This window comes from Rhincodon typus, chromosome 23, assembly GCF_021869965.1.
Source record: "Rhincodon typus isolate 14 chromosome 23, sRhiTyp1.1, whole genome shotgun sequence".
NCBI classification, from domain to species: domain Eukaryota; kingdom Metazoa; phylum Chordata; class Chondrichthyes; order Orectolobiformes; family Rhincodontidae; genus Rhincodon; species Rhincodon typus.
The window spans coordinates 5,761,806-5,787,367 of NC_063354.1; the positions used below are offsets into that span (position 1 = coordinate 5,761,806).

General features: G+C 39.2%; 1 protein-coding gene across 1 annotated transcript in view; it reads right to left on the minus strand.

Annotated features, from left to right (window-relative positions):
• Nucleotides 1-13,835: 13,835 nt before the first annotated feature.
• The window catches only part of psmd12 (proteasome 26S subunit, non-ATPase 12), a 37,958-nt gene continuing 26,231 nt past the window's right edge, over nucleotides 13,836-25,562 (minus strand). The window contains exons 8-11 of the mRNA XM_020511474.2: nucleotides 24,801-24,913; nucleotides 18,230-18,404; nucleotides 15,499-15,576; nucleotides 13,836-14,303 (exon numbers count right to left, since the gene is read on the minus strand). Of these exons, the coding sequence (XP_020367063.1) occupies nucleotides 14,094-14,303; nucleotides 15,499-15,576; nucleotides 18,230-18,404; nucleotides 24,801-24,913 (576 nt within the window). The 3' untranslated portion in view covers nucleotides 13,836-14,093. The remainder of the gene's footprint in view (nucleotides 14,304-15,498; nucleotides 15,577-18,229; nucleotides 18,405-24,800; nucleotides 24,914-25,562) is intronic.

The window sequence follows — 25,562 nt, forward strand, 5'->3', positions numbered from 1 at the left end:
TGAATACAGCTTTGGTGATGCTGAAGGATTTTTGCTCAAATCGAGTTTACAATCTTAACTTTCATTACATGGGAGATGGCCATAACTTAAATCGCTAATGCTTCGTCATGTATTATAGGGTGGTAATTGACAAAAAGACAGGAAATCAGGACCGTTTCTGCAAAATGTAACAAAGCATACATTTGTGCCAAGCATCGCTGAGGTTCCATCAGTTGTGATGGAAACCAGTTTCTTGATTAGAATGTTTTTCTCACGCACCTGCCTTTTGAATTTGTTATAGATATCCTCACCCCTTGTCCCTTCTTTAAAGGGGAAAAGGGTGAGAAGTTTAGTTATGATTCCTTAAGAAGCAAATGCACAAGAACAATCAACTGGGCTGTGCCAGTCATGTCAGTGGATTCAGAAGCGTTCACAGTCCTTCAGGACCTGCTGTAATTGTTGATAGACTTCTTCAGACAAAGGTTCCACTTGTTTTGCTATGTTATAAGCATCAACTAACATGCTGTATATTGTCGTTATTTTTTTTTGTTCTTAAGGTCTATAAATAAAGAATCGGTGGCCACAGTTGTTGATTCTTTAATTACACTGGCATCTGTGAATAATTTCTTGTGTTTTGCCAGAAGATGGGGAAATGTGAAATGATGCTTCAATGCAAACCTTCCCTTTTGCTGCTTGTTTAGAAAAAATGACTGGTGAGCTTCCAAAATGACACCGTCAGTGCATCAACTTTCTTTGTCTGAAGCTTACTGTTCAGGGGAAAGCTATCCTCGAAATTACTGTGTATCATTGTGTGGTGTTGAGCCAAGTCCCCTTTTCACTTATTGATAAACCTTGGTGACATATCAGGCAAACGTTCTTATCTTCTTCAAATGTGAACAGAAATTGATTTTCCCCTTCCATATGGAAGTTGTATATTTTTGGTTTCTCTTTTGATGGTCCAGGTTCATCACTCATATTTATTGTTTCACCTTGTCAATCGTGATGACACTTTGCCACTGGTCATGCTGCAGGTCAGCCTGTCAAACCACGCCTCTGAAACATCCAGAATGCTGCTAGCTGCTTTCAAGTGTAGAGGGAACGAGGATCATTTCTATGGTTGTGATTTACATCTGGAACCTCTGATCAGCTTATATTGCTCAGTTATTAGATGTGTGGACAGCAGCCTTCCTCATAATTTTTCTTCATCCTGCACAGACCTATGCGATGAGTAGCTGAAGAAAATACCCCGCAGGTCTACAGAGAACAGGCATAAACCATAGGACTAACCTAGCTCCTCTTGTGAAGTGTCCACATGGACATGATGGGCTGAAATATCTCGCATATTTCTAAGGGTGTAAAATACTAGCTTCACCCATCAGGGGTGGTCCTAGTGTATTTCTTGTTCATTTGCTTGCATTGCCACCACACAACTTGCAATGATAGTCCATCTGGACCAAACTGCAACATAATGCAAATACTGTTAAAGCTTTCTGGTACAACTTTCTGAAGCAGAAGCAGAAGTCATGCAGCAGTGTGACGATCAACATGTGTGCAGTGAGGGAACGTAGATGCGCGCTGACGTGAACTAATGTACGATCCACATGGAGGAGACCATGGCTCTCAGGACATGGGTTCAAATCCTATTGCAGCAAGTGGTGAAATGTGAAATGAAGTGATTTATTTTGAATAAAAATCTCGCCTAATAACCACATAATCACTGATGATTATTATAAAAATTCATCTAGTTCATTAAAGACCTTTAGAGAAGGGAAACTGCCATCCTTACATGGTAGACATATAGCCACATGCTTGAATCTTAAATGCACTCTGAAATGGCCTAGCAAACTACTGAATTGTACCAAACTTCTACAAAACCTAAGAAAAAGAATAAAACCTGTTGAATCACCTGGCATTATCTTAGGCACTGAAAACCACAATAGCAAACCTAGCTTTGTGTACGTTGTGCGGTTATCCTGTCTAGCCAATGAGGGTTTGAGCCAAATTTGGTAGAGCTAACAAAGTTATTGTCTGCAAAGTACAATTTTATGTCCCAAACCACCACCATTGCAGAGAAGGCAACAATCTAGTCGTATATAATGAGGATAGCGTTTATTGATATCTAGCCACACATGGGCAAAGAAACCTGCGAATGACCACAGTCCCATTCAACTGCTTCATGTTGAACACTAAATGGACAAAGAACTGATGATGCATGGGCAAACATCCTCTGGATGGGAGAACTCGATGTCCATCACCAGGAGTGGCTGAGGGAACAAACCAGAGAGAAAAACCTACTTGATCTTATCCTCATCAATTTGAATGTCACAGATTCATCTCCTGTCCAACAGTCCTAGTTGTACTGACCACTGCTCAGTCATGTGGAGACAATGTCCAATACCACATCAAGGATGCGTTCCATTACATTATGTTGTAGTTCTGGTAGCTCTGAGGAAGGGTCACCGAATCCAAAATGTTAACTCTGAATTTTTCTTCACAGATGCTGCCAGACCTGCTGAGCTTATCCAGCAATTTCTGCTTTTGTTCCCGATTTACAGCATCTGCAGTTCTTTTTGATTTTTATGGACAAAGCTGAACTCCATAAGTGAGGTGAGAGTGACTGCCCTTAACATCAAGACAGTATTGAAGATTAAAGAGTCAATGGAAATCAATGGAGGGGGTGGGATTTTGTAGGCCAAGCACGAAGGAAGATAGTTTTTTTGGATGTCAATCATCTTAAGTCCTCAGACATCTCTGCAGAAGATCCTTGGGAAAGTGTCCTAAACCCTTCATCATAAGGTCGGAAGTGGGGATATTCACCAATGACTGCGCAATGCTTGGTACCACTCATGATTCCCAATATACTAAGCCAGTCCGTGTCTATGTGCAACAAAATGGACAACACCCAGGCTTGTGCTGATAAGTGACTCGTAATGCACGTCACACAAGTGCCAAAAAATCCTCAAGCCAGATAAAATATAACCATCTCCCCTTGACATTCAGTGGCATTACCGTCACTGAATCCCTCATCAACATATTTCAGATTACCATCGAGCAGCATGGTGAGATAATAGAAGTTGATTGCAAGTAACTCACCTCCTGACTCTCCACAGCCTGTCCACTATCTACAAGGTACAAGTTGGGAGTGTGATGGAATATTCCTATGTTCCTGGATGAGTGCAGGTCCAACAATACTCAAGAAGCTTGACACCATTCAGGACAAACTAGTGTACTTGAGTGGCATGGTGGCTCAGTGGTTAGCACTGCTGCCTCACAGCACGAGTTGAACCCATGCCTGGGTTCAATTTCAGCCTCGAGCTGACTGTCTGTGTGGAGTTTGCATGCTCTCCGTGTCTGTGTGGGTTTCCTCTCACAGTCCAAAGACATGCAGGTTAGGTGGTTGGTCATGCTAAATTGCCTGTAGTGTCCAGGGACATGTAGATTAGGTGGATTAGCTGTGGGAAATGCTGGGTCACAGGGATAGGGTAGAGGAGTGAGTCTGGGTGGGATGCTCTTCAGAGAGTTGGTGTGGACTTGTTGGACCAAATGGCCTGTTTCGACACTAGGGATTCTATGATACTGTTCACATCCATTCCCTTTGCCACTGAGGTGCTTGTTGTATCTTTGATGCCGGAGATTCACTCACTTTGTGTCATCAACAATTTTCTCATTTCAGGTCGAAATCGGTTAAGAACACCATTTAATTATTGATTTGTAATGTAATAGAATCTATTTCTCAATGATCACTGCATCCACTGCCTGTACAGTCCATTAACAGAGTGGATTTTAACTTGGTCACCTTGCATAAAACACGATTAACATATCCAAGAACACTGAAGCCAACGAATGCCCCACCCACTCCCTGTTTGATTTTGTATAAACTTGTCACATGAGTTCAGGAGCTTCAGGAGATTTTATGAATGTGATTAAAATGTTTGAGAAATGTGGCAGCGTACATATGGAGAAACTATTTCCTATGGTCAAGAAACCATAAGTAAGGGGACATGGTGTTAACACTACACCTAGAACAGTTTGAACTGAAATACCAAATCACCTTTTCAGGAAAAAGATGGTAGGAATTTGGGATTCTCTCTCCAAAATGCCATCAATTCTGGGGGATAATAAAAACTTTCAGGACATTGACAGAATTTTCTTGAACTAGGGCATTTTGCATCTTCACCTCATTGATATTTAGCCTCCCAGCTTACAAATACACCAAACAAGCTAGTCATTGGGAAATCTCGACATAGCTGTCAGAGCAGGTACTTTGCAACTACACCTTGCCAGCGGCTGAGAGGAAGCTCCATGTTGATCAGCACCAAACAGCAAGTCACAGTTTAATTGATAGCTTAGTCAGGATATAGGTTTTAAAGAATATCCTAAAGGTGGAAAGAGAGATTTGGAAAGTTTGGAGATGCAACTTCAGAGTTTAGGGATTTAAGCAGCTAAAGTCAGGGCCACCAGTGGTGGGGTGATTTAAAATGAGAGGTTCACCTCTAGGTGTGCACTGTTATCTCAGATGGTTGTGATGCTGGATGACACGAAAGGATAGGGAGGGGAGAAGCCATGGAGGGATTTGAAAATAAGATGAAAATTTTAAAATTTGGAAATAAATGTGATTGGTCTTTGAACTAAGTACAAATAACATTCACAATTGTATTAAACATTCAAAATATGGTCTAGCTTCATTTGTTCAAATCAAAAAAAGTCACAACTTTGTCATAATAAAAAAGCTTGCATTTGTGGAGTGTTTCATAGCCTTAAAGCAGTTAACAGCCAGTGAAGTACTTTTCAAGTGTAGAATTGTTGCCATGTCGAAAATACAGCAGCCAATCCACAAAAAATCCCACAAACGTGATAATGACCAGATAATGTTTTCTTCACCAGACCAAAACATTAACTCTGATTTCTCTGCACAGATGCTGCTAGACCAGTTGAGCTTTTCCAGCAACTTCTGCTTTAGTTTCTGATTTACAGCATCTGCAGTTCTTTAGGTTTTTATTCAATTTTTTCTTTTAGCAACATTGGTCAGGGTGCTTGGGAGAATGCCCTTGTTCTTTTTTATAAAATTGCATCATGAAGTTTTTTATGTCCACCTATCTCTTACATGTAGGCCTATATTTAATATTCAAAAGGCAGCATCTTCGAAAAATGAAGTGTCTTATTAGGTTTTTGTGCTTAAGTCCCTGGAGAGGGACATGAAGCCATAACTGATGACTTACAGTTGAGAGAGTTATCAACAATAATTACAGTAAGTAATGTTACCGCTTTTACATGTGTTTCCTTGATGATTTGCTCGTACACCAACACCATTCTGCAATGGTATAAATGACACCACAAATGGTGATCTCAGTGGTCTTAAATCAGCAAACTTAATCTCAAATCTCAAGAAATGGCCTAGAATGATGTAGGTAATGGTTGAAGTTAATAGGGTATAATTTTCTGCAGTTGTATACCATGCTGTCTAATGTTGGTAAGCCATTTTAATGGCCACAACTCTGGAAAATTTATTGCCAATATGTCTTTTGGCTATGTTAGTTCTAAAGAGCTGATGTAACAAGACTCTGGAACAAGAATAACAGGAGCCTTGTAATATTGTTTTATGGAGGTAACAGTGCCACCCTGAGGAGGAAAATTGTTTAAAATCAAAATTAATATAATTAGTTTAGACACATCTACAAATCCATAGTTTGTTTTAACAGCTGGTAATATAGATAAACAAAGTATTCAAGAAAACTAAATTGACATTAACAGCTGTGATATTAAGAGATGCAATTTACAGGATGGTTGCTAACACACTCCCTACTTTCTGGTACATGTATCAACTTCAAATCAATGGGTAGCTCTTCTGCCTTATAGGTTTGTATTGCACACTCCAGACGTAAGGACTTAATCCTAACACATCACCATAAATACTGAGTTTTAAAGAATCTCATGGATGCAAAAGTTCCTTGGGTATATTCACAGAAAAACAGGGGCATTCTTCAGATGTCATGGTCAATATTTATCCTACATTAATGTTTTTTGTCCTACATTATTCCAACAGATTATCTGTTTATCTCACTTTCTTTAGTCAAATTGTTCCCTGTCAAAATTGGATGAAGTTTCCCAACATTATAACAGTGTATACACCTCAAAAATATTTTACCTGCTGCAAAGTGCTTTAGGATATTGTGAAGTAAAAGGCAAAATTGAAATGCATTTTTTCTCTCAACTCCCTACTGTCTGTTTCTTTACATCGTTCAGCAGCTTCTTTTCAACCTGCTCCTTGATTTGTTGTTAGTTGCCATTTTCCCTATCAAACTAAAGAGCCTACAGTATTGATTTTATCAAATAAAATTGTAACCACTCTGGTCATTTCTTCCTTTTGTTGGGCAAGTTCAAGACCTACTCTCATGAGTAATCCCTTTTATCCAATGAAAGATTGGGACATAAAATGCTGACATCACACGGAGAGAAACAACATTACTAATTAAAATTGTTACACAGGACTGGCTAGAGATGCTAACAAGCCATTATTATCGTGAGGAGTCTCATAGACCCGAAACATTAACACTGCTTTCTCTCCAGAGATGCTACCAGACATGATGAGTTTCACTAGCACCTTCTGTTTTTATTTTGTTACAGTGAGATGACTTTGATAAGGGGGACATGTATTTTGCCTCCACCTCTCGCCAGAGTAGCAGTAGTATGGACACGATCAAATGAAAGAGAAGATGGATCCAGCCAAAGAAGACCTGGCAAAGTACATTTAAAGAGAACTTTTGAGAAGCACCTTGTGGACTGATTGTGATGGACCAGGGCCAGTGCCAGAGCAAAAACAGAAATTGCTTGTGAAATTCAGCACATTCGGCAGCATCCATGGGGAGAAAAGCAGAATTAAAATTTCGAGTCCAGCAACTCTTCGTCAGAACTGTTCGCAGCTAGGAAAAAGTGGTATTTATGCTAAAAACAAGATTAGGGTGGGGATGAGGAGGTGAACCAGAAGGTAGAAGACAGCCTGAGTGAGTTATGAGAGCTGAGAGCAGGAGAAAATGGATAGGCTGTGCTGAAAGCAACCCGTCTCACATGATAATAGGCCTGAGAGGGGATGAGCATAGGTTGGTTGTCCTAAAGGCAACCATGTCATGACAGGACTGGGTATTGGGGTGGGTGTAAAACCTGGAGGGATGGATTCAGGCTGTGAAGTTATTGAACTGAATGTTGCGTCCTCGAAGCTGCAGGTCCCCAAATTGAAATGAATTGTTCTTTGAGTTTGTGCTGAGGCTTGCTAGAACACTGCAGCAACATGGATGTTCTGCAAAGCAGTCACCAATGAAGTACCCTTCATGCCCATTGTTCTACATTGAACAGAAGGAATTTACTCAAAGTAAGCCTATCACAATATAATCCAAAACATCTCAAATCTACTAAGAATTCTTGGGGGTTTAAGGTTGGCAATGGGAAAGAGGTTTCGGAGATGGGGAGGTTTAGAGCTGTGGAGGAGGACATGAATACAATGCAAAGTCTGTTTTTTACCTCAGGAAAGTATAAATCCACAAAAATGAAGATTTTAGCATAGCATTCAGCAATGTGAACACAACCCATTGCTTAGGTTTATTGTTGGGCAATTAAGAGGTTGTTGAGTTTTCCACTTCGAATGTGGACTTCTATTTAAAACTAGCCTTTGTTGATTTGATTTGGTTTATTGTAGTCACATGTACCTAAGTACAGTGAAAAGTTTTGTTTTGTGAGCAGTACAGGCAGATCATAGCAAACAAGAACGTACAGATCATAGGGTGCTTAGGCAGATGAGATATACAGATTACAACTGCACAGGAGGTGCGCAAAGCAAGATGAACATGAGCAAGATCACATTATTTGAAATTAGGAAGTCCATTCACCAGTTTAATAATGGCAGGGAAGCTATTCTTGAACCTGTTGGTGTGTGTGCTCCAGCTTTTGTATCTTCTAAAACTGAAAGAACTGTGAATGCTGTAAATCAGAAACAAAAACTGAGATTGCTGGAAAAACTCAGCAGGTCTGTGAAGAGAAATCAGAGTTAATGTTTCAGGTCTTGTGACCCTTCCTCAGAACTGATTGTAGCTAGGAAAATGTTAGTTTATATGCAGAAGATAGGGTGGGGAGAAGGGGTAAGGAATAAATGATAGGTGGGGATAGAGCCCAGAGAGAGGAGAACAGTTGGACAGACAAAGGAGTGGATAACAATCTGGCTGGGAGGGTGAATAGCTGTTAATGAAAACTGTTAGTGGCTAACAATAGGTAGTGTGTCAAGGCAGACATATGATAACAAGGCCTGGTGTCTGGGATTGGCGGCTAAGACATGGGAAAGTTCAGGTCCTAAAATTATTGAACTCAAGGGCTGCAGGGTCCCCAGGCAGAAAATGAGGTGTAGTTCCTTCTGTATCCTCTGCCTGACAGAAGAGGTTGTAGGAGAACATTACAAGATGTGAGGGGTCTTTTATGATGTTGGTAGCGTTTCCACAGCAATGATAATTGTAAATGGAGTCCATGGATGGGAGGTTGGCTTCTGTGATGGTCTGGGCTGTGGACACAGTCTTCTGTAATTTCTTCTGGTCCTGGACAGAGCAGTTGCCGTACCAGGCCGTTATGTACCCAAATAGTATGTTTTCTGTGGTGCATCTGTAAAGTTTGTGAGGTTCCTTATGGACACGCCGAATTTCCTAAGCCGCCTGAGGAAGAAGAGGTGTCGTTGTGCCTTCTCAAACGTCGCATCTACATGGGAAGTCCAGGATAGGCTGTCGGTTATTGTCACTCCTAGGAACTCGACGCGCTTGGCCCTCTACACCTCAGGTCCATTGATGTAGACAGGAGCATGCCATCCTCCTTTCTTCCTGGAGTCAATGATCAGTTATTTTGTTTTGTCAACATTGAGAGAGAGAGGTTATTGTTGCATCACGACAACAAGCCCTGTATCTCCTTTCTCATCTCATTGTTGTTTGACATCCGTCCTACCACAGTGGTGGCATCAGCAAACCTGTGGATGGTGTTTGTTCAGAATTTAGTTGCACAGTTGTGTGTGTACAGGGAGTGTGGTTAGGGGCTGAGAATGCATCGTTGGGTGGGCTCCAGTGTTGAGGGTTATCGTGGAGAAGGTGCAGTTGTTGACCTTCACTGATTGCGGTCTGTGGGTCAGGAAGTTGAGGATCCAGTTGCAGAGGGCAGAGCTGAGACTGAAGTCTCAGAGTTTTGAGATTAGTCTGAAAAGAATTATGGTGTTGAAAGCGGAGCTGTAGTCGATGAGTAGGAGTCTGATGTAGGTGTCCTTGTTATCCAGATGTTTCAGGGATGAGTTTTAAGCTGGTGTGTCTTGGGCGAGAGCAGCACTTGAGAAACATATAAAATTATAAGGTAGAAGCAGAGAGGTTGTTTCCACTGGCAGGTCAAACTAGAACTGGGGTCATAGCTTCAAACTAAGGGAGTGCAGATTTAGAACTGAGCGGAGGAGGCACTTTTCCCAAAGAGTTCTGAATCTGTGGAATTCCCTGTCCAGTGAAACAATTAAGGCTACCTCGTTGAATGTTTTTAAGGCAAAGATAGATAGACTTTTGAACAGTAAAGGAACTAAGGTTTATGGTGAACATGCAGGTAAGTGGAGCTGAGTCCGTGAGAAAATGGTGGTGCAGGCTCAAGGGGCCAGATGGCTTATTCCTGCTCCTATTTCTTATGTTCTTATCCTGTTCATTTTGATCAGTCAGATGAAAACACCAAGGCAGGTATAGGTGAGTACAAAGAAACTAATCTCTAATAGAAAAGAAACTTGAAACTTGAAACAGCCAAAATTCATCCTCACGCTTAACGTATCGTCCAATCGTTAAAACTATGGTGCAAATAAAACAAAACTACAACTCTCATTTGAAGGTTCTGTTTGCATTCACTAATAAATGTAGAATCATAATCTATGTTCACTCCCATTGATTTTTGTTACAGCAGCCAGCAGGTTACTTGTGCTGTCTCATTGACATGGTCTGTGTTGTGAAGGGAGAATGCGATTATCATCTGAATGGTGAGAAGTTGGGAAAAGGGGAGATGCAATGAGACTTGTGTGCCCTTGTGTGGCAGTCACTTAAGTATGAAGTACAGTAAGCAGGGGAGAAGGTGAATTATATACAAACAGAACTTCAGAAAAGAAGGGTCCCAACGCAAAACGTCAACTTTCCTGCTCCTCTGATGCTGCCTGGCGTGCTGTGTTTCTCCAGCTCCAGCCATTGTTGTCTCTGACTCCAGCAGCTGCAGTTCTTGCTATCTCTCAGAGATTGGATCAGTTAGGTCCATTTTCACTGGAGTTTAGAAGAATGAGAGAGAGATCTCTTGCACTTTTTAAATAGTACCCCAAGATAGTTAATGAACACATGAAGCAACACTATATCTGCAAATGCAGATTTTGCTGTAAGCCCCAAGTAAGTGTTCGCTGCTTCTAAGCTTGAAGAACATGATCTTTGTGGCATGGATTTCACTTTCACTTATTTTAATCTTGTCAGCTATCGATGATCATCAGAATACAAAGCCTATGGAATTCTGTGTCACAGAAAGGGGCCAAAACATTGGATGCTTTCAAGAAGTTAGATACAGTTTTTCAGGGTTAAAGGGTCAAAGGCTATGAGGGGAAAGCAGGAACAGGCTACATGATCATAGTGAATGGCAGAGTAGGGCCAGAAGGTCCTACCCCTCCTCTTACTTTCTATGTTTCCATCACTTTTGCTCAGCACTAGTGATCACTGATTTTAATCTCATCAGCTAAAGGTGAAGGTGAATCCTTGCCACAGAGATCATGATATTCGAGCTCAGAAGCAGAAAACACTTCAGGGTTTACAGCAAAATCTGCACTTGTAGATATATGCGTTGTATCATTTACACATTAAATATCATTTGGCACTATTTCAAAAGCACAAGGAAATGCTTCCCAGAGTCCAGATCAAAGTTAATTTATAAACCAACGTTGCTGAAAATGAATTGTCACCATTCCTTTGTTATTTGTAGGACTTTGCTGCTTGGAAATTTGCTGGTATGCTTGACATTATAGTGCAAACTTCCAAAAATCTTTTCACGAGCTGTACACTATTCTAGGTCAGCTGGAGGAAGCAACAGATGCTCACTAAATGCAAACCATTTATTTTTTCATAATTTAAAGCTGCAAAAATTGCATCATTTCACCTTATTTTTGACTGTTAGCTAAACTGGGAAAAGAACTGACAACAAAGAATCAGGTAAGGAATTGCTATACACTTAAACAAAAAGCTATTGAAGCCCATAGTGGGTTATGTTTACACTATTGCTTCTTAAGCAGTAAGGGAATGTGTAAGAGGGGAAAGCTGGCAGCACGCTGTGGATACAAAATGAGATTCAGTTGGCAACAGGTTGCTGATTGGTTAGTGGAATTGAGTCCAAACATGGATGCAAAAGATCATCAGCCCAAATGACAACGCTGATTAGTTCTAGGGTAACTTGTGGGTGTGAATGATGAGAGAAACTTTCAGACCTCTGGAAGGGGAGGTGGTCTGTCTCTTTGCAGTAAAGGTACCGAAAGCAAACCAATTATTTTCTCTGCACCAGTTGCACTCAGCCATTGTTTTCAACTAATAAGTCAGAGTTTATAATTTGTGAAACTGAAGTACGACCTTTGAAGAATTCAAAAGGACTGAAGGAAAAAAATTCAGAAAACTGAGGAACTTGGACAACAAAAAGGAACTCTCATCAAATCCTGAGGACTGGTGCTGTTTCCTCCTTCCTCTTTTAACACCAACTTTTTAAAAGAAAGAAATCTATTGACATGCATGTTGCAGTTTTAAGAGTTATAACTTCGTGCAGTTAGTTCATAGTTGTTTACCTTTGGTTAGAATATATTCTGTTTGTGATAGCTAGTTCTTGTTAAGTATAGAAACCTGGTTCATGTTTTCTGTCAACCTGATTATCAGACAAGTAAATTTAGGACTATACATACCTTGATAAGATGTTTATCTTTTATGATGACTCAGGAATAGAGAGGTTTGATTTTCATTGTGCTACTCCAGTGAAGTGTAGCATGCATCCTCCAATCAAAACAAAACCTTCATTTGCTAATTTATCCAATTGCTGTTTATACCAACTTACTTTGGCTAAAACCATGCACAGGTCAATTCAGTTAGCAATTCATTGCATGTTTTGTATGAGAAGTTTTTCAGTGACATGTACAAAATGAAGAATGACCAAGGAGATAAGTATCCGCACTACCAACACCAAGAAATATTACCTTAAAGAGTCCACAGATGGACAGAAGAAAAATAGTGGCGTCGTCGGGGTGAAAAGTTCAAAAATGTCTACTTCTGCTTTTCTGTACGTTTGGTTACACCCAGTACCCTGGTTACAGATCCATCTTCCAAATGCAATAAATTCCTTGGTAAACAACTCTGCACCCACATTTTCAAAGTCCAAAGATGTGCAGGTTGGATGAATTGGCCATGCTAAATTTCCTTGTCGTGCCCAGGTGTCGATTTCATTGATTAGGCATGGTAAATGCAGAGTTATGGGAATAGGGTGGGGGACTGGTGCAGACTCAAAATGGTCTGAATGGCCTCTTTGTGTATTGTAGAGATACGAAATTACAGTCCCCAAGAAAGATAATTTAGAACTGAGGATTGGATTAGATTTTGTTTCTGAGACAGTCATGTCACCACTGCCCAACCATTATTAGCCACTAAAAGGCCAATCAGCACATTTACACCAACGTACTTACTGTTAAACATGAAAAAACTTTCAAAGTACAATAAACACTGTTTATATGTTGTATTCATTCAGTCCATGACAATATTTATGCTCCACATGAGCCTCTTTCCATCTAACCCCATTAGCATCATCTACTATTCTTTACTGTTTCAGGAGTTGAATAATCTCTCAAATGTATCCATGTTATTTGCCTCAATTGTTGAATGTGGTAGCAAGCTTCACATTCTAACCAAATTTGATGAAATGGAACGTACTATTGCATCTCTAAAGCTTTGTTTTTTTGTTTTAAACATTTGAAAATAAGTAAGGCAAACCCAACTGCAACGGCCTCAGTTACAGCAGAGAACATAACACTATATTCTTTCGAGAAAACAAATTGAAAGCAATGAAATAGCTGGTTCTGGCCAAATTGAAGGGATTGCTGTAAATTGTTAATTTAATTCTGCTGTTTAAGACTGCCAATGTTGTTGTTATGGGAATATTTATTTACCGTGCGAGATGAAAAGGACAAAGCTTAAGAGTTTAAATATCATGTGCTTTACCTTTAATGAAGAAGAATTATTCTGTGAAATTTCTCTGTCAAGTCGATTACTATAGATTGAATGATATAAACCTCAAGTACAATGGATCCTCTTCATATAATGCTACCATCCAGAATCATTAAAGAAAATGGATCATCAGGTGTGATGTTTGAGAAAATTTTATAGGTTTCTCAATGGTGAAGCCGTAAACAATGCAAGTTATGTCAAAGTTTGCTGTAATACTCTCATTATAATGCCATTATAAATACTCAGAACAGACGTGACGGAAGAAAGTTGTTAAAACAACTACAACCAAACAGTTAAATCAATTTCTTGTTAGGTGATGGCTACATAACTTAAAACATCAAGTGCAGTGGTCAAACCATGCTTCATGAGAGGAAAGAGGGAAAAATACATTGAACTTATCTACGCTTCTTCACTATCTTGTAGTTTTATATGCACTATAATGTAAATGGAATCGTATAATCATATGCAGTAGAATGCTGCAATCATTAAAAAGGGAATTTGAAACATTTCAACTTTGATTTAATAAAACACAAAATAAGACAAAACAAAACATAAGTTTTCAATTGAAAAATCACCCTGCTGACAATATTTAGATAGTATGGTTTATTCCATTTACAATACACGTCACAAAATACAAACATTCCACTTAATTCAAACTCCAGGTTGTACTATTTCTTTTTAGAAGAGGCAAATCAACCATACTGTCAATCCTTATTCTTCAATATCTAACCACATGGAGACCATGCACTAGACAAATTAGAAGCTTTGTTTTTTTTTTTGCATGGCTATGAAGGATTATTTCAGATCTTAAAATGTCTTTTCAAAAGACACACCAACTCTCATCCTCTATTGGAGGTTGTGAATCATCTCCTCCTTGGCTATGAGATGTGTAGTTTTGTTCACAAGTCCCATCAGAGAGTTCAGTTTGTGAGACCAGTCGTTGAGTATGTCATTGGGATCTTTTGGTCTCTGGAAATTGATGATTCCTGCTAGCCTATCTACTTTTGCAAAAATGGTCTTGTTTACGACCAGATTAGAAAGAAACTCCTCTGACTCCTGCAAGAAAATATAAACATGGATAAAAGCCTTTAAATCAAGAAAAAAAGTTGAAAAGAAAATCAGTAAATAAGGGAAACCTAACTGTACCAGATTATCAAATAATGCTCAACATTACAAAGGGAAACCCAAAACATTTGGTGATGTCTCAAATGCCTTTTGTTATGCTGATAGCTGCTGTAGAATTAGTTTCTTCATATTTATGGCATACATTCTGTATAGGATTTGCAGACTACAAAGTCACCAAGGTTCAAAGTACAGGAACACTTGTGTCACTACAAGTACCTTTGTACTCAAGATGGCGCTGTAAGTAGTGATTTATAAACTTTTCACTGCACTCTTCAGCACATTACAATAAAGCTAATCCAAATCAATGAATACAGAATGTTCACACTAGAGAAGTTTTGCACAGATTGACAGCTTAATGACTTCCTATGATCGGCGATTCAAAATGGTCTGAAATGATTCTAAATTAGTGATGTTTACATATTGTTGACAATGTGAACCACCAATTTATGAAAGCAGCTATTATGAAATAGGGGTATATATATGTGCGCTGTGTATAGATTAAGGATGGATTCATTTCCTTCTTCTTTGCAGGTTCTGTGCTGGCTACCAGCACATGTTCACTGATGTGGGGAGAACTTCTGTTTGTGCACATGAGGAACTGTGGGTTTAATTCCAAAATCTGCTTTAAGTCATGTACAGTCCTTTCCATTTTGTAGTTTCTCTCCTGCTCTTCCATCATGTCACCTCCATATCCTTACATCCAGCACAACGTTCACTTCCTATCCATTCCTCAATATATCAATTTCATTGGTCTTCAACATTAGACTGAAACAACAACTTATTGTTAATGTAATAAGCAGTATAACTGCTCCACTTGATATCTGGTCTGCAAAGAATACCTCGATATCCTAACTTTAATAAACAAGACAACAATACCCATATATCGTGTGCCAAGTCAGATGATAAACGAACAGTCTTGGAGTTAACTTATTTCCCTAAACCACTAATTGTTCATACTGTTGTTACACAGCTCAAAATACTTTTCCTTGAAACAAGACAAGTTTGAAACAAAAGTCAATCGATAATCATACTCGATGATTTACATGCCTAAGATGTTCCAGTATGGAGCCTGCTTACACGTTTCTTTGACATTCTCCATATAGATTACAGAAAGTTTGATACTCACATCAACTGAAAGATCAAGAAGCTCTGCCATTCTCTTCATTGTGATTCGTGTGTAATATTTTGCCATTATTCGAATATTCTAAAAATTCAACGTCAAAATGAATTGTTTTTCAAAGCAAGTTAAAGCTCAATAAAACTCATGCAATTTGAATAGAACACAGGAAATTATCTATAGAATAGTTCATTGTACAGTGAAAGAGAAAAACGTCTTAAAATGTATTAGTAAACTAGCTGGTGTTCCATAAATGCTTCTCATTGTGGATTAGAGGCACATTGTAATGGATACATCGCTCTTATTATTTTGTTGGTGCAGCCTATGGTTATGGTATGCTCAGACATGTTCAGATAGAGAATTCCCATTATGAAAGACTTAAAATGCTAAATATTAATAAGGTGCAACCACAGCAATAGTACCTGGGGGTCAAGAAATGCACACATTTACTGTAGTAGATAATATTCTGTTATCATCCGAGTCATGTTACCAGTTGGTAGCACACTTGCCATGTGGGTCAGAAGGATGTGGGTTAAAATCCCACTCTAGCACTTCACCAAGGTTCTTCAGTAGATTTGACCACAAAATACTAGACTAATACACCACGCAGTACTGATGCATTGTCAAAAGGTACTGTTATACAAATGACACTTTAAACCAACTTGCTTTCTCAGGTAGACTTTATACATCCAATAACCTATTTCACGGGACAGCTGTGGAGTTATCCTGAGTATCTGACAATATATAATGTCTCAACCCACAATACTACAGGTTCTCTGTTCACAGTCACATTGTTGTTGATGGGTTATGCCTCATTTGTTACACAACAACCATGATTATGTTTGAAAGCACTTCACTGACTGCAATGCAATTTGGGACACAGATTGTGAAACACACTATACAAGATCAACTTAATTTCCCTTTCCATGTGGAAAGGACAGCCTCCTGTGCACAGACCAAAAATCTTGCAGTATGGTTCCTATTTTGTTGAGTTTTGGTTGCTGACTTAAACAAAAAGCTTGGTAGAATGTCCATTACAACAATTTGGATCTTTCATTTCACTCTGTTGTATCATGCTTGGGTAGTGTTTGAGAAATTTGATGTGCAAGCCTAAAGATTGGGCAGAGTTAGCAAACATTTGAGCTGTATTTTTGCGATAGGATGGAAATGGGTGAAGAATGAGAAAAATGAGGAAATCATAAGCAATGCCAATCTCCAGTGAATACAAGACCAGAAACTGCAACTGTTATCCCCTCATTCTGAGCACACAAGATCAATTTCAGTGCTCTCACTGTTACTTCTGTCAGAAAGATCACACAGTTAAATGAAGAGTACAAACAAAAAAAAAAATTCTGCTGTTTATATTCTTGTACCACAAATTTTTTAAAAATTCATTCACAGGATGAGGGCATCGCTGGCCAGACAGCCTTTATTGCCCATCCATAATGGCCCAGAGATCAATTAAGAGTCAACCACGTTGCTGTGGGTCTGGAGTCACATCTTGGCCAGACATGGTAAGGACAGCAGTTTCCTACCCTAAAAGTTATTAGTGAACCAGATGGGTTTTTCCCCAATAATTGATTCATGGTCATCATTACACTCTTCAATTCCAGACATTTATCAATTTCAAATTCCACCATCTGCTGTGGTGGGATTTGAACCTGGGTCTCCAGAATGTTATCTGGGTTAACAGTCCAATGATAATACCACTAGGCCATCGTCTCCCCCCAGGACTTAATAACTTAGCTAATGGCCTAGTGGTATTATCACTGGACTGTTAATTCAGAGACGCCAGGTAATGTTCTGGGGACCTGAGTTCGAATCCTGCTCTGGCAAACTGTGGAATTTGAATTCAATTAAAATCTAGAATTAAGAATCTATTGATAACCATGATTCCATTGTCAATTGTCAGGAATAACATGAGCATCCTTTATCTAGGATGGTATCAAGCTTCTTCAGTGTTCTGACAGCTGCACTCAACTAGACTAGTGGGGAGTATTCCATCACACTCCTGACTTGATACTGAGCTATTCAATGATGGTAATGCCATTGAATGCCTAGGGGTGATGGTCAGATTCGTTCTTGTTTGAGAAGTATCAACCTTGGATATTGTCTACAACCAAATGAGAAATCTCTGGAGAAACTCAGTCAGTCTGGCAGCATCTGTGAACAGAAAGCAGAGTTAAATGTCGAGTCCAGTGACCCTTCTTAAAAACTGGACATTGTCCGGGTCTTGCCACATTTTAACATGGACTACTTCAGTATCCGAGACACAGCACGATAAAGAGAATGTTGGATTTATTTTACTCAAGTTGCAGCAAGAAATTGAACTGGAGCATTTACTCTAGCTTAATGTTTCACAGCAAAACATTTTCAAATTTGCTTCAGTTGTGAACAAAATGGGAGATCGGCCTGTCTGCTAAGAATGGATTATAAGAGAAAAATAGGATTGTATTTAGCAAATCTTGCTAGCAACAGACTCAATAATGGATAAGGGAATGTAATACTCAGCCAAAAAACTACTGATATGTCCTTCTCAAGGAGGTTAAAAAAGAAAATGAAGGTACCCTCAACTGAGGGGGAACATGCTCGTATGGATTCAGAACTGTTAATGAACATAAAACAGATGAGGAATAAGGGGGAAATTTTCATGAACAATAAGCAGCTTTAGCACCCATTTTCTAACATTTAGAAAATATACTATGATTTAGACATTAACATTTAAACATTGCACACATACATGCTCCACTACACGATTTTTTAGATCCTTCCATCTCTTATTTCCCTCTTCTGTGCTAGAAAAAACATCTGTGCAAACATTTTCAGGTAACTCTTCTCTCAGTTCCTTGCCATAATCCTCCTCCAGCGAGCTCCAACGCATAAGTTCCATTGTGGTAAACAGCTTCAGCAGATCTCTGTAAAACAGGCACACAACCTTGCTGAGTGACAGTAAAGTACAACATAGCTTTACTGTGCATAATTTTTGCTTGCAATCTTGGACTGCAAATCATAAAATACATGATCATAAAACTCTCTCTTCCTTATAATAATTCATTTTATGTTCTCTACAAGGTCAGTGCATTCATTGGTTTCAAACAATGGGGAAGGTGATGGTGAAGGATCAAGCTTGGGTAAAATGCAACAAATCAAAGAATAGAATAGAGGCAGGAGACCAAAATACTAATGGGAAAATGAAGGTCAGGGAATGGCAGGAAGGGACAGAGGAAAAAAAGCTAAGAATATACCAGTCAACACTAAACAAAGATTTTTAAAAAAAAAAAAAAAAAAATTATAAGCTCTGTATCTGAATGTGTGTGCATCAAGCAAGTGAATTGATAACGCACAATTAAGTGAATAAATATGATCTGATAGTCATTACTGATACAAGGAATGACTATTATGGGTTAAATGACAGTCAAGAAGAATAGAAACCACTAGTTAAATGCAGAAGGGATCACGCCTAATCAAAGGTGGTATTGGTGCAATAGTTAGAGATGACCTTGACTCAGGAGATAAGGTTGTAGAATTGGTTTGGATGGAGAAGAAGAATACAGGGGAAAGAAGTCATTAGTGGCAGTGATCTACAGGCCTGTGTACAGTAGCCACTATTTTGGGAAAAAATATACAAGTAGTAGTATTGGGTCCTTGTGATATAGGGACAGCAATATAAATAAATTAAAATCTTCCATGAGTAAAGTGGAAAATGGAATGGAATCCCTCCATGGGAGGGCTCAATATCTGAATTTGACTTTTTAATAGTAGCCTTGAAAAGGGACTTCATAGAATGTTTTTGTAATAGTTTCTTAGGGCAGCAACTGACCAGAGTTACGATATTTGGTACTGTGTAAAGTGACAGGATTAAATTCCTCATCTGGGAATAAGGCAGTTGCACTCATATGATTGAATTTTACATACAGTTTGAAAGGGGGAAGATGGAGTCAAAGATTAATATTTGAAACTTAAATAAGGGCAACCAAGTGGCTATTCGCCATAGAATCATAGAAGTGATACAGTATATAAAAAGGGGCCATTTAGCCCATCTTCTCTATGCCGGCCCTAAGAAACACAGATGGCCGTTCTAAAAGGTATCTTCCTTTACACAACCCATCGTCCTGCAGCTTACAGCACTTAACGGGCAGATCCTGGTACTTTTTAAAGAGTTTAGGGTCTCTGCCTCCACCACTAACTCAGGCAGCAAATTCCAGACACCCACTGCATAAAAATATCTTTCCTCACGTCCCCTCTAATCCTCTGCCACTTTGCTTGAATCTATGACCCCCTGGTTTTTACACTCTCTACCAAGGGAAATAGGTTCCTCCTGACTACTCAATCTCGATCCCTCACAATTTTGAATACCTCAATCACGTCACCCCTCAGTCTTCTCTGTTCCAAGGAATACACCCCCGACCCTCCACAATCTCAGACCTGGCAAACTTCCAGTAAATCTTCTCTGCACTCTCTCCAGTGCAATTTCGTCCTTCCTGTAATGTGATGACCAGAACTGTTCACAATATTTTGTGGCCTCACCAGCACCTTATACAATTTCATCATTATATCCCTACTTGTGTGTTCTGTACCTCTGCCAATGGAGGAGAGCATTCCATCGGCTTCTTGACAACCTTATCTACCTATACTGCTATCTTTAGGGACCTTTTCATTTGCACACTGAAATCACTCACTTCACCTGTCCCTCTCAGTTTCTTCTTGTTTAATGTGTATTCCCTTTTAACGTTGGGCCTCCCTAAATGCATTTCCTCACTTGAGGTGCACTCCTGTCACCTTTCTGCCCTTTCCACTAACCCATCTACATAATTTTGGAGCACTACATTACCCACTGCACGACTAATTTTTGTGCCATCTGCAAATTTCCACAACTGTGCCCCCCACATTGAAGTCCAAACTGTTAATGTATTAAAAAAACAAGCAGGGATCTCAACATCCAAGACCTGCAGAAAATCACTTGAAACAGCTTTCCATTCACAAGGGCAGTCATTGACCATCACCCTTTGTTTCCTGTTACTAAGCCAACTTAAGGTTCAATTTGACATATTACCTTGTACCCCACAAGCTTTTACTTTTTTGACCAGTCTGCCATGTGGGACCTTCTGAAATGCTGTATTAAACTTCATGTAGAAAACATCCACTGCACTACCCTAAATCCTCGTTACTTCCTCAAATCATTCAATTTTTTAAAATATTGCTAATATTTTTTCATGTCCTCCGATTTCCTTATTTCTTTTTTCATTTGATCTCTATACTTCTCTAGGTAATCTGTGGTGATCAGGTTTTTGTGACTATCATAAGCTTTCTTTTTCTGTTCAACATTTGCCTGTATTTTTCTAGGCAACCATGTGTTCTAGATTTGGCAGTACAATTCTTATGTTGGAGGGAATAGGTTTGCTTTATGCCCTACGGATCTCATTTGTTAGTGCCTCCCACTGGTTTATCACTTTAGCAGTCCTGTCCAGTCCACCTCAACCAAATCCACTGGTCAGTTTTGTAAAATTTGCCTTCCCCCAGTTAAAAAAAAAACAAAACACTTTTATTCTTGATTTATTTCTGTTCTTTCCCATAATACTACTAAATCTAACCAAACTGTCAGAGGCTAGGAATACTGTATCAAAGTAACTCCCCAGAGCCTGTCCACCATCTACAATGCACAAGTCAGGAATACTCCCCACTTGCCTGCATGGGTGGAGCTCCAGCAACTCAAGAACCTTGAAAGCATTTAGGGCAAAGCAGCCTGACCGATTGACACCACATCCACAAGCATCCACTCCCTCCACCACCAATGCTCAGTAGAAGTGTACTATCTACAAGACACAATGTAGAAATTCACCAAAAATCCTTAGACAACACCTTCCAAAGCCACAACTATTTGCTTGTAGAGGGACAAGGGCAGCAGATACATAGGAACACCACCCCTGCAAGTTCCCTTCCAAGCTACTCCCCATCCTGACTTGGAAATATATGTTGTTATTTCAGTGTCTGGGTCAAAATCCTTCCCCTTGCCCCCAGCAATGGCATGGAGAGTCAACCCACAGCACGTGGACTACAACGATTCAAGAAGGTAGTTCCCCACCACCTTCAAGAACAACAAGTGATGGGCAATAAAATGCTGGACATCCAGTGATGCCCATGCCCCAAGAGTGAATTTAAAAAGAAAAAGAAGTTTGGTTACTAGCCTCCGTGACAATTTTATTGCTTTATGAGGTGTATTTGGTCCTTCTGTTTTTGAAGAGAGGGTGTGAGACAGAAATGCTGAGATGACTTCCCAAGTAAACAGGCTCTAAAGCTTTGGGCATTTTTAAATAAAAGTTAATACAATAAAAGCAGCATGAATAAGTGGAGTCAGGGTCTGACAAAACCAAGTTTTACATTAGCTTTCGGTTGTTGAGATTTTGAAGTTGGCTGTGGAGCTGTTATACATCTCTCTCAGCCACATGAAAAAGCTGGAGTTCGCTCTCTCAGCCCAAATTCTCTTTTGGACTGGAGAAACATCGCATGCAAGAATCTACTTTATGGAATTTGCCTTTGTCAAGGTTGTGTTTGAGATGTTACTATATTGGAACAGTTGCTGTTTAGTAGTTAAACAATCTACTATTCTGTTAAGCTTTCCAATCAAGTTTAAAATTATACAAAATCCTTATTTCTTGTTTGTATCTTAGCTGGATATAAGAGTAAAGTAAGTTTTACTTCAAGCTGAATAGCATAACTGAATACAACACTTGAAACTTGCTTTTAAATAACAGTTAGGATCTAGGTTGTCTCCTTGACATATTTGAAGGGGGCTGTTTGGTCTGGTCCATAACACCCAATATGGTCACACACCAGCCAGTCTTCATTGCCCAAAATGAAATCCAGAATTGTGTCTCCTCTTGACGGGATGGTCACATATTGTTTCCAAAGAGAAGAAAAAAAATCCCGAACACAGTACATGACTTTTTCACCCTCCATGCCTTGTATGTTGTTTAAAACCCAGTTGATATTGGAATAGTTCAAATCTTATACTAGTATTGCTCTTATTTCTACTGGCACAAATTTGTTCACATTCTGTTCTTCTATCTCCCTTCCACTGTTTGGAGGTCCATACTATATTCCTAATAGTGCGACTGCCCTTTTATTCATAAGCACAACCCATAAACCCTTATTTGTTAATCTGTTTAGTATATCATTCCTTCTCACAAATACAAGTGATGCTTTAACCAAAGCCACTACTCCCCAACCCTTCCTTTTTTGGTCACCCACTCGATCCTGCCTGAAAACTCTACTTCCAGGAATACTGAATTGCAATTACAATTCAAAGGCTACTTACTCTCATTAAAAACTACTTCAAAATATCAATCACTCTACAGAAGCAGTAAATTGGAGCACGAGATAGGCCTCCAAGCATAGCCCTTTTTAAAGAAAGCTACCAACAAATGCATTTGCATTCATACAGGACTTGAATATTTTTCTTTATTTCCCGAAAATGTTAAGTTGTTAAAACTAGTTAAGACTTTCTTTTTAAAAATGAAGTCTCTTTGCACACATCTGTCCCTAATTTGTTCTACTACTTTTTAAATCCACTCGTGGGACGTGGACATCACCGGCTGGCCAGCATTTATTGCTCTTCCCAGTCACCCTTGAAGGTGTTAGTGAGCTACCTTCTTGAATTGCTTGCAGTCCATGTGCTTCAGGTAAAACCTTAGTGCTCTGAGAAAAGGAATTCCAGGATGTTAACCCAGCACCAGTGAAGTCAGGATGGTGAGTGGCTTGGAGGGGAACTTGGTCGGTGGTGTTGTTTCCATGTATCTGCTGCCCTTGGCCTTCTGGATGGAAGTAGTCGTAGGTTTGGAAGATGTTGTCAGAGGATCTTTGCCAAATTTCTGCAGTGCATTTTGTAGATCATACAACTCTGCTGCTACTGAACATCGGTGATGGTGGGAAGTGGATGCAGTGCCAATCAAGCAGTCGAATTTGTCCTGGATGGTGTGAAGCTTCGAGTATTATTGGAGCTGCACCCATCCAGGCTCGTGGGAAGAATTACATTACAGCCCTTATAATGCACCTTGTAGACAGTGGACAGGCTTTGGGAGTCAGGAGGGGACTTACTTACCACAGTGCTCCTAGGCTCTGACCTGCTCTTGCAGCCATTGTGTTTAAAAGGGGAGTCCAGTTGAGCTTCTGATCAATGCTAACCTCCCTACTTCACAAGCTTGGCATTGCCATCCCACACTACATGGCCACTACAGATTTTTACCATGAGACGGTCAAGTCAATTATTTGATTATCTGGCTACTGGTTGAGTTTTTAAAACTTCACATTAATCTTGAGAAAAAAACCAGGTGACAAGCCATCATTCAATCAGAGCAATGTCCTAATCAACAACTTTGTACACTTGTGCTTAGTCTTGCTTTTAAAAATGCACAACTTAACTGGAATACTGTAATCAAATGACATGTAACTCATAATACCATGGATGAATAACTGGAACAATTATCTTTCTGTACTCTCAGTAGCTACTATTCACATGAAAGACTCGATGATAGCCATCTCCAAACTGGTCAACAGCACAACCTAGCTGGAACTTAAGTGTGCAATTCCAGAATTTAAAAAATGTTGGGTAACACAGTCAGAAGTAGACAGCACAGTTTAGAGCTGCTAAAATCAATTGCAATGGCCCAATCACTATTCCATTTGAGATCTATCAATATAGAACATACCAGAGATTAAATTCATTTGCAGCCTTGACTCAGCGATAGCACACTCACTTTAGTGTGAAGGATGTGAGCTTTAAGTTGAACTTCATGACTCAAACACATACCATAATTTGGTCCTTTGTTTTAGTATTGATGGAGAGCTACATAGTCAGAAGTCAGATTTTATGGGAGATATCAAAATCAGGATCCCATGTGCCATTCAGGTGTATGTTGAAGATACAATGGAATTATTCAAATGACAGTGTTTTCCTTGTTGTCTGAGCCAACATTTGTTACAGAAATACCATCAAATGCCTGACTAACTGGTATTTATTAGTTGTTTTATTTAGCTATTTTTGGGATCTAATTATTCAGATTGTCTGTTGCATTAGTTTATGTAACTGAACTGTAGCTGCATTTCAGAAGCAATTAATTAGCGCTTGGTAGTATTTAGGGCTATCCTTAAAATATAAACTGTGCAGGTTCTTTCACCAAGACAGTGGCAGCTCTTTTTTGAAACTCAATTTATTTTTCTCAAACAAAAAAAAAAAAGAAAGTAACTCAAAGTCTGAATGTTTTGATAATGCAATCAAAATGCTTATTTTGTTTTCATTGTAAACTTCACTGTACCTGTACTTGGGAATCTCTTCAAGTCTTTTGTCCAGACTAATTCTGTGAACTAGGTCGGATTGCTCATTATCATAGGGAGCCAGGATTGCGTACAAAACGACACTCTTCAAAGCCTGGGTGTTACAAAAAAAAAAAAGAAGAAATTAAAACTTAAGTTTACACAGCATACACATGAATTAACAGCCGAACAAAATGCAGGACTGGTATGACTGTTCCAATTTCCAAATACATATTACAATTGCTAACTGTGCAATTGTGAAATATTGAATAGTTAACTAGATTTAAGGAAATCCCAAATTTATCAGACACTTCAGATAACAAACTGATCTGTTTATTAGAGTTAGTTGATTCAAAGAACGTAAGGTAGAAACAGAACAGCTGCTCTCCTCTAGAGAGGTTTCTTTCAATATAAATTCTTGAAGTATATTCCCTTCCAACTCTAACTGACCATACCTCCCTTTAGCTTGCGAAATCGTACAAGTTCCTTGTCAAAACTTCATAAATCTGCAACATTTTGGTGATGCATAACTTCAGAAGTTACTTCAGTACATTCATTTCAATTCCTCTGAAAAACATGCTTTCATCTGCCAGAACAAGCAACACTAATAACTATTGGTATGAGTTTTCATCAAATCTAAAGTATGTGTTTTCCCAAATCAGATTGCTTTCTGAATAATTATTTAATCAATTAACACTACTTAGCAAATAAACAGGACATTGGGACAGCTTTTGGTATTTACCTGTTTGTATCTTACAAACTAC